This window comes from Maylandia zebra, linkage group LG22, assembly GCF_041146795.1.
Source record: "Maylandia zebra isolate NMK-2024a linkage group LG22, Mzebra_GT3a, whole genome shotgun sequence".
Classification (NCBI taxonomy): domain Eukaryota; kingdom Metazoa; phylum Chordata; class Actinopteri; order Cichliformes; family Cichlidae; genus Maylandia; species Maylandia zebra.
In genome coordinates this window covers 13,870,218-13,883,604 of record NC_135187.1, presented here as the reverse complement: position 1 = coordinate 13,883,604, position 13,387 = coordinate 13,870,218, and the positions used below count along the sequence as shown (strand labels likewise).

Genomic DNA, 13,387 nt, shown 5'->3' with positions numbered 1-13,387 from the left:
GAAGTGACATATTTGATATTTCATAAGCTCATAAGCAGCAGATCTGTGTCTCGCTTGATTAATCTTCAAATCTAATCTTCTGTCTGATTTCAAATTGACTGTTATTCCATTTTGAAGATTAGATTTATTCTGAAAAAAAAAGATTGCATAACACACTCCTCCCTTCACTATAATGATACCAATTAATGAAGTCTCATTTCTTATGACTTTTAAATAATTTCAGGCTTATTTCTGACACTAGGCCACCTATATTTAAGCAGCCTTTCTCGCTCCCTCTTACACACACACACACAGACACACACACACAAATATAGGGAGGATGAAGTCTGTCAATCCCAGCTAAAAAAAAAAAAAAAAGCTCTGAAGACAGATGACTCTCTCTTTGCCTTTGCTCCACACAACATCTGCAACTTAGAGACTTTGCGGTCATTAAGCCCCTCCAGCTTTGAGGAAGATGCCCTGACAGCGGACATTAACGCAGTGGGAAACGCGGTCGAACACGGGAATAAAAGCCTGAAAATGTAATGGATATCTGTGGGTATATGTCGTCATATGCAGGAGTTCATAAACTTCACTTAAATTTATGGGAGGAGCTCCGTGATGCTGAGGCTGCTGATGGATTTCTGGGAAGTTCGTAGACTGCGTGAAGAGTGCGGACGTTTGGAATATTCTGATCCGAACAAACCACGGCTCACTGGTGTTCCAGCCTGAAATTTTTAATGATCTGAATATTGGATATTCACTTTAGGATCTCTGTGATTTAAGCACATGTGACCTTCAGGACCTTGAGATGCAACTCTGAAATACCAGGAGGGAAATAAACAGATTAAACTCAGACTTAAGGCCTTTTTTCATCCTTGCAGTGGATTGGCTACAGACTGGGAACACTGACCCGAAAGGTAAGAACAAAATATGTGAAAGGAAAACATTTGGAGCTTACACAACTAGTGCATTTTGATTACTTTATGTTTTAAAAAAATTATAGTTTTGTTGCTTTTTTAGTTATTCTCTATGATGATCATGTGAATACAACAAATGTAAAAACCATAATAAAATCTCTTCACTAAGCTTCCCGTGACTGAAGCTTCTTTTCAAACCGCATTCAGTGGTTTCCCATGTTGTCTAACATCGTCATCTGTCTCTCTAACCCTCTTTCAAAGACTGTTTAGCCTTCTCATCATGGAGCATCCCCCTTCCATGACCTCCTCAATGGTAGATGGAGATGAGGTGGATGTCCAGCGCCCCATCCTGCCACCGAGGATGGTTCCTCAGCCCCAGGCGTGTGCCCCTCTATGTGGGATTCACCACACGGTCCAAACAGCAGCCGAGCACCCCGTGTGGCTGGACAGAACCCAGGCCATGGCCACCACACCTTTATACAACGGCCACCTTTATGTCACGCCATCTCCTCGCTGCAACAAAAGGGGAGACAAATCCAAAGGGAAAGAGAAGAAGGGTGAGAAAAGGTCAGGGGGGAGTAGGCCAGGTCAAAAAGACCGAAACCACCAGTGCAAAGGCAAACTCTCAGGATGCCACAGACTGCAGGAAAAAGTCACATCTTTCACTGATGTGCCGATTGCTCGCTGTGGGTCACCCTTTGAGGGCCCCTGCAGGTCACCCCGAGAAATCAGGGATGTCGACGGTCAAGGTCAACGCAAGTCTGGTAACGTTTCTGTGGAGATGCAAGACCGCCAGAGTCTTCCAGAGATAATAATAACCAGCAAGGACGACAACCCCCAGCAACACAACAAGGAGACCGAACATCGTCAGGATCCGTGTGAGGCAAAAGGCCTGCTGCCAGGAGCTGAGTGCCCCAGCACGAGCCCCACTTGCAGCCCTAAGACCAGCCCAAAGCACAAAACCGATGACGACGACGACCGGTACCGGAGGTCCCACAACATCGGCTGGCGGCTGGTTCGCAGGAGGGCACTGTTTCTGAGGAGGCAACGCCTGAACGACTGCGCCCTGGCGGTGGGGATATTCGGTGTTGTGGTGATGGTGATGGAGACGGAGCTCTCCTGGAGCATCTACAGCAAGGTCAGAGAGGAAGGGAGTGTGGGGGTGGGCGGGAACTCTAGCCTGTAAAAGAGTTGTAAAAGTGTTATAGAAAACATGCACAGGAAGATCAAGCATGTGGTTATGCACATACATGGATATAAGATTATGACTGTTGATATCTTTTCATAGCCTGAACTTCATAATGAAGGTCATCAGCTGACAGAGATGTCATATTTGTGTGTGTCACCCACAGAGCTCCATCTACTCCCTGGCACTCAAGTCAGTCATCAGTTTTACTACACTCATCCTGATTGGCCTCATCATAGCATATCACTGGTGTGAGGTGCAGGTAACTTGTTCTTTACATTTGGAAATTTGTCTTTGCAACCAATCAGCAGCCTTTATAGTTCGTGATGCCTAAAATAATAAAACCAAATGGTGATTTTGAGTCTCAGATTATTCATCTTAAGTATTTTTAGAAGTCTGACTCAGAGAAAAGACAGTAAATATAATTTTATAGTTCGTTCTGTGCTGTGATCCACAAACTGTGCACAGTTCTTCACAGAAATCGCTTGCACACTAATGCACTCTTCTGATCCCCCTGGCAGCTCTACGTTCATGATATTGGTGCAGAGGATTGGCGGATTGCCATGACAACGGACCGTTTGGCTCTGATAGTCCTGGAGCTGGCAGTGGTGGCCATTCATCCTTATCCAGTGGGTCTGCAGGCCTACTTCCTGCAGGTCAAGACCCGCATGACACTGTCAGAGACAGAGCTGGAGATCGTCCTGGCTCTGCCCATGTTCCTGAGGCTCTACCTGCTCGGTCGGGCAATGATGCTGCACAGCCGCCTCTTCACAGACACGGCCTCACGCAGTATTGGGGCGCTGAACAAGGTGGGAAGTCACCTTTGGGCTCCCCCTGCAGAATCTGGCTTTGGGCTTATCTGGCTTGGATAGTACTGTGATGAGATCATAACGCATATAAATCGAAGGAAGGAGAGAAATTCTAGGCTTTGGAGCAGGATTCGTGGAATTTTAAGTCTATATTTTGGATAATGATTTGGGTCTGGGCTTCCTTTTATAAACATTTCATGCACATCTCTTTATGTCTTATGTCTAGGTGGGCCGAGAGGTCTGTAGAGGTGTGACACTTGAGGTGTGATTATCACAGTTTTGCCCCAATGAACCCCTGTGGTTTCACATGTTGGCTATGTCCCTCTCTAGCTCTCCTTTACTTGTCTGCTTTTCTTTTCCACAGTTGATAATACCCACCTGCCTAATCCCTTCCCTTACTAATGCTATTTAAGAGTGATGAAAACAACCTCTGTCCCCTGCTTCTGCAATACCAAACCTACTATCCATGTGTCAAGCCAGATTGAGAACAAGTTTTCTTATCCCTCATGTCTTCTGTATTATATAATCATAATCTGACAAGTGCTATCCTAAATAGTTTGGTTAAGTAGGCCCCTAATGTCAAATTATGATGTAACGTATCCCGTTTGTGATCTTCAGATACACTTCAACACCCGGTTTGTGGGGAAAACACTGATGACCACCTACCCCGGGACCGTGCTGATGATTTTCAGTGTTTCTCTGTGGATTGTGGCGGCATGGGGCTTACATGTCTGCGAGAGGTATGTCAGGATATTTGTAGACTGGCTCCGGCTCTCTGGGATATCTAACGTTTCATTTTCGCCCAACTTCTGGCAGATAAAGAGTAGTAGTAAAATCTTCCCACTGGCAGCAGCAAATCCAATTTTCTTCCACTGTTCCTTATCTGTGCAGGCTGCATGATATTGACAAGATTAAATATCAGCTAATCTATGATGCTGCTAATTTTGAATATGATAGTGATCTTGAAGACGTGAGGACATTTCGCCTCGCGTACAAGAGGTGTCTGCAGTTCTGAGGTGCAAACCTCTGTAAGACACGCCACCATCATGTGAGCTATTGAGGTCAACTGAGGCAAGATGTGAGTGCGGAGGCAGAAAAGCCTGGGGGAGGGGTCTCAAGACTGCATTGTAGGTGGCTGATAGCTGGTGTCGTTCACAGTGGGCCTCCTTTACTCTTCCCTCAAACCATCTGTCCAAAACGATCAGATCTGCACCCCATTAGACCTCTGCCTCTTTCTACAGACAAAAACATGAAAGTGCTATTCCCAGTGTCACCATTACCTTTACATGGAGGAAGATTCGGGCTCTTTCAGAGGGACAACCACAAGCTACTCACTGGTTCCGATATGTGGTTGGCAGCTGGATCAAAATTGAAACTGAAGAAGAAGAGTGAACAGAAACATTAACTTCACCTGGGAGGATACCAAGGATGATAAGTTACCATTCCTAGACTCTGCTGTGCTCATGAAGGTGGATGGAAACCTCAACACAGACCATGACCTGCTCTTTGACTGCAACCACCTACATGGGGTGAGCCTGCAACCCCTCTGAGGCAGCGTGGACAAAAAAGGGATGTACACACATAATGAAAGCTCTTAAACATGTGGTTATCCTAACCAGGCCTTCGTTAAATTGATGGAGATGGCAAGGAAAAAACCTCAGAAACCAACGCAGGAGAAACAGGATGACAGATGGAACAACATCACTGCCCCAGTGTACTTCAGACCAGGTAATACGCCGGTGTGCATCTCAGCACTCAAACACAAACTGAACAGCGCAGTGTTTGCTGTACAGTGCACTGACGATTCCTGGGACCTCTACCTCTAAAGGAGGCCATCTACTGTGAATAACTATCGCTGATCAAAGGTGGTGGCTGACACCAGGTATCAGCCACCTAAAATACAGTCTTGACATCCCTTCTTGGGCAGTTCAAGCACTACTCACACCTTCCCACATGTGACCGTTAACCTGATACTGCGACGTTTTACACCTTAACCCTGGCCTTTTTTCACACCTTAGCTCATGTGACAACACCCATGATTGGCTCAACCACCATCAGGACAACCACCAACAGGACACCTCCTAGTAGGATTTAAATATCTGGGATTCTCTGTCAGTTATTTAGTGGTGAAATACCCTCCAACATGAGAGTCTAAATGTCTTCATGAACCAAGACGTCCAGTTGCCTTCTTTTCAAGCACTTAAGAATACCATAACATGCGGGATTGTGAACCCACGCAGACATAAGCCTTATGAAAAGTAGTATTTTTTGGTAAAATGCAACATAAATTCAGAGGTTCAAAAAATATATATACCAGTATATATTTATATGTAAATCTAGGATAAAAAACAGGGGATTGTGCACAGATATCAGTGTGAGTAGATTGTTTTATTTCTGCAGACACCACAACTACAGGGACCTGAGTAGCAACTACATGGAGGCCCTGTGGATGGTCTCCGTCACCTTCTTGTCTATCGGGTATGGAGATGTGGTCCCCCACACTTACTGTGGACGCAGCATTTGCCTTCTCACAGGGATAATGGTGAGGCAGAGGGTGGATAGTTGTCTCTGTAACGAGCGAGCGCTGACTCTGAATGCAAATCTCAATCTGAACGTTTAAACGTTTGTGACTCCTGCAGGGAGCCGGCTGCACAGTGTTGGTGGTGGCAGTGGTTGCCAGGAAGCTGGAGCTGACCAGGGCGGAGAAACATGTTCACAATTTCATGATGGACTCACACATCTCCAAGAGGGTGAATACTAGTATCTCCTTTTTTAAAAATTGTTATTGATGATTAAACATGTCCAAAAGTAAGAGATATTATTCAAAGGCTTCACTTCTTTCCTGTTTGTACACCGTACCATGCAGGATTTGATATCAGATACCACATATTGACTTATTTTACTCAAAATCCAGGACTTTTTGAATGCCAGAAAACAAATCTGACTTAAAATCTTCAAAACGAGTGGCATCATCTTCCAATAAAATCAGTTTGCTATGATTGGCATTATTTTTTTCCTGTTCTGTATGGATACTAAATGAATAAAGTTTTTTTTTTCAAAAAGCATTTTGGAAAATGGAGGAATTGGCTCACTCGATTTTTTCCTCATTTTCGATTTTAAAAATTTCCTCATGGTGCACTGGGATTCGTTCCAGCTTTTGTCAGCGTTTTTCAGCGTTTTTCAGCATGTGCTGTAAATAACAGCACTCTTAAGATTTTGTGCATAAACATACAATAACTCTCCTCGTGATTTTTCTTCTTTTCACCAGATAAAAATTGCTGCAGCGAATGTGCTGAGAGAGACTTGGCTTATCTACAAGCACACTAAGCTGTTAAAAGACCACACCAAAGTCCGCATGCACCAGCGGAAGCTGCTCCTGGCCATCCACCAGTAAGGCACTTAACCCACACATAATAATAATAACCTCTTTATCAATCACTGCCTGAAATGATTGATTGCCGCTCATTTTAAATTCATTTTAAATTATGTGCCATTAAAAAATGAATAGATCTACTTTCCTCCTCCAGCCTTCCTCATTCTCTCTAATATAGTATTAGGTCCATAATTCCATAAATGGTTGGACACAGTTTCAAATCATAGATGTGATTGAAGACTTTAAGCTTTCATACAAGAGGTTTTACAAAAGTATTAAAATCTGTTTAGGAATCACAGTTGTTTTTATGCACCGTTCACCATTTTCAGAGGCTCAAAAAGTAACTGGACAGTTGACTGATAAGAAGCTTTATGGCCAGGTGAAGCCTGTTCCCTCGTCATTCAGCGAAAAATAAAGCAAACATAATATCTGAAGTTGATTCAAAGTGCTGAACTTGTAATTTTAAACATGAAGCCCAAAGAGATGTCAGTGCAAGTGAGGGAGGTCATTATTAGGCAAAAGAAAAAAAAATGTAAGCAAAGAGATTGCAAAGACTTTAGGAGTGGCCAAATCAACAACGTGGTGCATTGTGAAAAAGGAGGAAAGTGCTGGTCAGCTCAGCAGCACCAAAGGGCCTAACAGACCACAGCACTTGGGTGCATGATCACAAATTAATTTCCTTCGTTTAAAACAACTCCAACACAACACCTAACCGAGTTAAGAACACTCTGGAGAAGGCAGTTGCATCAGTCTCAAAGTCTACAATCAAGAGACTATTTTACAAATGTAAATACAGAGGGTTTAGAACAAGCCGCTAACCACAGTTTTCAATAGGAAAACCAGATTAGACTCAGAAAACATCTAAAAGCAGCTGCACAGCTCTGAAACAATTCTTAGGACAGATGAAGCCAAGACGAATCCGAAGCATATAGCGTGATCTGTCTGACAGGCTGGAGGAAGAGTTACAGCATGGGCATGTATGGCTGCCAGTGTAACCGGGTCACTGGTTACACTGATAATGTACAGATGAAGTGTGCAGAGATGTACTCTCTGCTCAGACTCAGCTAAATGCTGCAAAGCTGATCAGACAGTGCCTTGCAGTGCAAATCGATAATGAGCCAGAGGAAGCTCCAAAAGCAATTTTGCAGTTTCTCAAAGCAACGAAATGGGATATTCTTCAATGACCAAGCCAGTCACCTGATCTCTACCCAACAGAGCATGCTTTTCAGTTATTGCACGCAAAATCGAAGGCCGAGAGACTCACAAGCGACTTCCACAAGTATTAAAAACAATGTCTTGATGCATGCTCAAACATCCAGGTAAGTAAATCCCACAAGGTTGATTCTGTTCATCTGGACGTAGCGTCGATCAATGGTCATGACAATTTGCATTTTAATGATCAAGGAACCGGCCTCACAGCCCATTGTTCATTCAGTGGGCTGGTTTTGATCATTGTGCAAATGTACTGTTTATAAGATGAGACTGAAGAAGTCACTTGGATGAGTGACGAAAGGCTTTTCCCACTGAAAACGCTACGTCCAGATGAACAGAATCAACAATGTTTGATAAGTATGAAAGGTATTAAAAACAATGTTTTTATTTAAAACTTATAGTTGACCAATAATTCTTGGACTGAAAACGGGTGACTGTGTACAAAATAGTTTGATTTTAAGCTAAAAATCTGCACTTCAGTCACACTTTATTTGGTTTTAAATCCACTGTGGTGATGTACAGAGGCAAAACTATACAAACTGTGTCATTATCAAAAAATCTCGGCCCTAACTGTAAAACAGATTTAGGATTTCTAATGAACCGCCCAGTTTGAATCGAGTCCTTTAAAGTCACGTCTTCTCCTACATAGTCATCTGAAGCAAATGACAAATTTAAGGTATGAATTCAATGAAAGGTCATTTAAATTAGATGCCCAGCCCGTGTAAAAAATGGAAACAACCAAAATGAAGTGAAAACCAAGGAGTGGTGCCATTTGTGTCCATATACATTGTCTCTGAAAGGCAAAAGTTCAGCTTTGTCACTTGGGGATTTTCCGCCACACCTTATAAGAAGATATTTCTTCTAAATAAAAGCCACTTGATTACTACTATATCACTCTTGTCTACTGCTGCAATTACAGTCCTAGTTTTACTGGATCTCAGTGCAGCATTTGATACAGTTGACCACAACATATTACTCAAACGACTGGAGAACTGGACAGGTCTTTCAGGAACTGTACTAAACTGGTTCAAAACATACGTAGAAAACAGGAAATACTTTGTATCAATAGGTAACTTCACATCTGAGCAGACAAGTATCACATGTGGAGTTCCCCAAGGTTCCATCTTGGGACCCCTTCTGTTTAACATCTACATGCTCCCACTGGCACAGATTATAAACAACAACAAAATAAACTATCACAGCTATGCAGATGACACACAAATATATATCACAATGTCACCAGGAGACCGAGGCCCTGTACAGGCTCTTGGTAAATGCATTGAGGAAATCAATGACTGGTTGTGCCACAATTTTCTCCAGCTAAACAAAAACAAAACTGAGGTAATAGTCTTTGGCGCCAAAGAAAAACGATTACAGGTCACCAGAGAACTTCAATCTATACATCTAAAAACCACAAACCAGGCGAGAAATTTGGGTGTAGTGATGGATGCAGACCTAAACTTAGAAAAACACATTAAGACAATAACAAAGTCAGCTTACTATCACCTCAAGAATATATCAAGGATAAAAGATCTGATGTCTCAACAGGACCTGGAAAAACTAGTCCATGCATTCATCTTTAGTAGGCTTGATTACTGTAACAGCATCTTTACAGGTCTACCTAAAAAATCAGTCAGACAACTACAGCTCATTCAGAACTCTGCTGCTCGAGTCCTCACTAAGACCAAAAAAGTGGACCACATCAGTCCAGCTCTGAGGTCTTTACACTGGCTGCCTGTCCGTCAGAGGATAGACTTTAAAGTTCTGATGCTGGCCTATATAGCTCTGAATGGTTTAGGACCAAAATACATCAATGACCTCCTGACCCAGTATGAACCATCCAGATCCCTCAGGTCATCTGGATCCGGTCTTTTATCAGTTCCCAGAGTCAGAACCAGACACGGAGAAGCTGCATTCAGCTTTTATGCTCCTTATATCTGGAACAAACTCCCAGAAAGCCTCAGATCAGCTGAAACACTCAGTTTATTTAAATCCAGGTTGAAGACTCACCTATTCTCAGCTGCATTTGAATAAAGCACCAAATCCACACTTTTAAGCTTAAATTTCAAAACTTACATTTAACTACTGATTTTATCTACTGTTCTGATTTTATCTGTTTTGATTTTATATACTGTTGTTTGTTTGTTTGTTAATTAGTTAGTTAGTTTATTTGCTTGTTTTAATCAATTTTAAATCGTGCTTTTTATTTGTTCTTGTTTCTAATGTCTCTGTAAAGCACTTTGAATCACCTTGTTGTTGAATTGTGCTATACAAATAAACTTGCCTTGCCTTGCCTTACAGTACATTTTAGCCTGCAATTGTTCCTTCAAGCTGACTTTTATATCAACCATTCCTTGCTAAATTTGGAAGATTTTCATTTGGTGCCGTTGCATAATCCAGAGAGATGCCTTTAAATTGTTTTATGGGAGCTACTCTCTACCAAAGTCCTCATAAAATCTGTTGACGTCGTGTCGCGTTTATGGCTTGTTTCTCCGGTCATGTGTCTGACTGACCCTTTAAATTACTGCTCGTCTTAAAATGAAAAAGTAGCAATGTCATAAAACCAAGCAATTTTATCTCCAGGCTGCGGCAAGTGAAGATGGAGAAGAGAATTCTTGCTGACCAGGGGAACACACTTGTGGACCTTAACAAGGTATGAGAGGAAGTGCAGGCAACACGTGTCCTTCTAACACCCCAAAAAAGAAATAAAAGAATCTAATTGCTGATACAATTTTCTTTTCTTTCCCCTAACTGCGCACCGATTTATACGAAGATGCAGAACCTGATGTATGACGTGCTGTCGGAGGTGCAGGGCTGCAGGGGGGATCTGGACACACACATCCACACTCTGGAGAAGAGTGTGGAGGAGCTGAGGGAGGGCTTCAGGAGCCTGATGCCGCTCCTCTCCAGCACACTGTCCACACAGAATTCCTCCATCCGCCACCTGCTCAGGGAGAGGGAGGGGAAGACGGAGATTGCAAGCGTGAGCAGAGAAGACAGGTAGAGGGATGGCAGACGAAGGCTTCTAAGGACACTTGAGAAGAAGTTATCTGCAGCTTAAACAGACTTTAAGAGAAAGGGAAAAGAGATGTATAATTGTATTAAAATATATTTTCTGTAGCAGAAATAACTTTAAAATGTAGAAGTTAGTACTGTGGCAGCAATAAAAAAAATGAAAATTAAACCGTCTTTGCCCAATAAGCTTAATTTGAATTTATTGCAGGAAGATTTTACTTATCAGATGTGGACTTCTGAAATATTTCACCTTCTTAGGTTGTCCATGATCAAAATAACCAGGAGATACTTTTAGCTCCACTAAATGCATAAACTAAGCCAGCTTTTATTCTGTAAATGCTGCATCTTTCTGATTGTGTAATAAAATGTGTATAAAGTCCAGCAGTTTGCTATTGTAATAAAAATCCAACCGTAACCTGAACTACTTTATCATAAAGGTGACAACACAACCTTTATTTTCCAGCTTAAAATAACAAAACAACAACGACACACAAACCATTCCTTTAGCCAAAACAACATTTTATTTAGAGAGACAGGGTTGGAGGGTGGAGTTACAGCAACAAACCATCTGTCAACATTAACAGAGGAAATCCATCTGCTGTCCCGTTAAGCCTCCAGATCTCGTTTCCGATCGGGCCGCAGGGTCCGCCGCCGCTGCCGTCTCGAAGGCGCTGATATCAACCGGTCCATCCCCTCCTCTCCCCTTCAGCTCCGGGGAGGACAGCTAGTGCTGCTTCCTCCTGAATGAGCACCCTGCCAAAAGAGACAATGACAGTCAGGCTACAGGATTAATGCAGAGCATAGCATGCTGCCATTGTGCTGCACAGCACCAATACAAGAGTCATTGCTTTCAGTCATGTGACTGATTAGGTCAGCCTTAATTTTCCCCATTCCCTGTACACTAATTCAACAAGCCACCCTGAAATCTGCACTCTCACTAGCTTTAGGGCGGTAAATAATCTGTTCTCAGCCTTCGAAAGGGGGGAGCCAGTAGTCTAGCTCAACCCTTCTGCAAACTGAGGTTGATCTGGCACCGGAATGAGACTGCAAGACCACGACAGAGGAAGTCCAGTCACTTAGCAGTGCGGCCAAAACGTCATAATGATTTAGAAACAACACACAAAATTGTATCGGCATTTCCAGATTAATGACACCCACCTCTGTCAGTAAGAAACAAGACAACAGCATTATTTTTCATAAAGAGCAAAATCAGCTCCTGGATGTTGATGTCCTGCACTTTCTGAATGCTATTTGATGACATCTATAGTTCTGTAGCCTATCTGCTATTCCAGGCTTTAAATGTCTGAAATTATTCCAGTCGTAACTATATTCCAGTTTGGAATAACACATAGCAGCATCACTTTGATAACGAATTTGGTATTACCAGTAAAACAGAGTCTGGATGTGTGACTAACCTCAGTCACTAAAAGCGTATTAAAGTTCTGGCACAGGGGAAAAATGGGTGACAGGACGAACACCCCAGCCTGAGGCTCACGTTTCCTGTAATTCGTCTAGTGGCATGCCCATTAAAAGTGCAAAAATCATCCCCATTCTAGATATTTCTGCCTCTACCACAAACCCCCCAAAATAGATTTTAAAAAAATGCATGATACAGTCTGTGTTTATATCAGCAGGCCACTGAATGCCATCGGAGGACACCCCTGCTGTAGATGAATACTGACCCTCTGTGAGACGTGCTTTGCCTCCGGTGGGCTGACACAGGACTGTAGAGCAGCCCACACACAGCACGACTGTCTGAGCATGGCTGAACACCGTCGTGATCTTGTAGCATCCTGCAAAACAATCACAATGGTCGATAATCCAAAACTCAAACCCCCGCAAACGCTCACAGGTAAAACTCAAACCCCAGGTGACCTGTGTGTGTGTGTACAGAAAGCGTACCTGGACATTTTACATCCATGAAGTAAGAGTTGGGACTCTGAACAAGACGCTTCTTCTTGTGCCTCCTCTTCTCCTCCTCAGGGGACGGGTGCAACAAGTCTTTTGCGAGCTACAAGATTTAAGAAAATGAGGAAATAAAAGAGGGTAAGCGTTATTCAACTCATAGAGAGCAATTAGAGAAAATTAAATAAAAATACCAAGCTATCAAATTCAAAAGAAAGGGCGCTTTATCAGGGACATTTAGCTTTATTATTTAGCTTAAAAACGCTTCAGTTGCCATGTTTTGCTCGTGCTACGTGCACGTTCAGGCTCCACGATCGGCCTACATTTCTTGGATTAGGTAACCCAACGTGCGCATTTACATCGATCACGAATTGTTCCCCAAATAGTCAAACATCCTCGGTAAAATACGTCGATGGCCACTCTAAAAGACACCAAGCAAAGCGAAAATATAGCTCTGAATATTGGGTTTTCGAGGCTGTATCATCGGTCGTTGAACTGGCTCCATGTTTGCGGTGTGTGCGCAGCCATCTTGTATCACAATGCGCTCGCAAATGCGCCCAAATGGGAACATTTAGTCCCGCCAAACTCAGTCCAAAACCCGGCTATATGTCTCAAACCGGCACCGATCGAATCGCCGGTCTCTCATGTACACGTTGAGCCGTGCGGTGACTCCCTGAAGGCCCGTTAACTTATAAAAATGTCATTTCGATACTGCCTGTCTATACTCACTGGCATGTTGGCGAGGAAATAGCCGCTGCCGAAAAGGAGGCATTACCGGAAGCAAGAGGTTCATATTGGTAGCTCCTTTGAGCATTAGCCGGACGTGACGAATTTATCAGGATATGGCAGCCATTTTGGAGAGGTCGAAAACCCGCCTTGTTTAGTCTTTTCAGGCCTTTATTTATTTAAGATAAATTTTCTTTAACTTTTTAAGGCAAACGCATATAATATGTAATAATAAATATAATAATAGCAATAATAATAATAA

General features: G+C 42.8%; 2 protein-coding genes and 1 non-coding gene across 5 annotated transcripts; 1 reads left to right on the top strand and 2 right to left on the bottom strand.

The window, feature by feature from the left end:
- The first annotated feature begins 359 nt into the window (after positions 1–359).
- LOC101466709 (small conductance calcium-activated potassium channel protein 2) lies at positions 360–10,880 on the top strand. Of its 3 annotated transcripts, none has more exons than XM_012918585.3 (11): positions 360–899; positions 1,161–2,037; positions 2,252–2,347; positions 2,607–2,894; positions 3,121–3,156; positions 3,513–3,634; positions 5,295–5,436; positions 5,534–5,644; positions 6,163–6,284; positions 10,063–10,132; positions 10,259–10,880. In XM_012918585.3, exons 2-11 carry the CDS (start codon positions 1,180–1,182, stop codon positions 10,481–10,483), a joined length of 2,070 nt encoding a protein of 689 aa, XP_012774039.2. In that variant the 5' UTR covers positions 360–899; positions 1,161–1,179; the 3' UTR covers positions 10,484–10,880. The 3 variants fall into 3 exon arrangements, with proteins under 3 accessions (XP_012774039.2, XP_004549101.2, XP_004549102.2); XM_004549044.3 differs by having other exon boundaries at positions 10,253–10,880; XM_004549045.3 differs by lacking the exon at positions 3,121–3,156 and having other exon boundaries at positions 361–899; positions 10,253–10,880.
- A 112-nt stretch (positions 10,881–10,992) lies between these two features.
- rps27.1 (ribosomal protein S27, isoform 1) lies at positions 10,993–13,272 on the bottom strand. Its single transcript, XM_004549043.2, has 4 exons — positions 13,129–13,272; positions 12,397–12,505; positions 12,177–12,287; positions 10,993–11,247 (listed from the first exon to the last, which is right to left on the bottom strand). The coding sequence occupies exons 1-4, from the start codon at positions 13,132–13,134 to the stop codon at positions 11,219–11,221; spliced, it is 255 nt and encodes an 84-aa protein (XP_004549100.1). The 5' UTR covers positions 13,135–13,272; the 3' UTR covers positions 10,993–11,218.
- Positions 11,453–11,582, bottom strand: LOC111501622 (small nucleolar RNA SNORA35). Its single transcript, XR_002721590.1, has one exon. It is a non-coding gene; the product is annotated as a small nucleolar RNA SNORA35 (small nucleolar RNA).
- Positions 13,273–13,387: the final 115 nt, after the last annotated feature.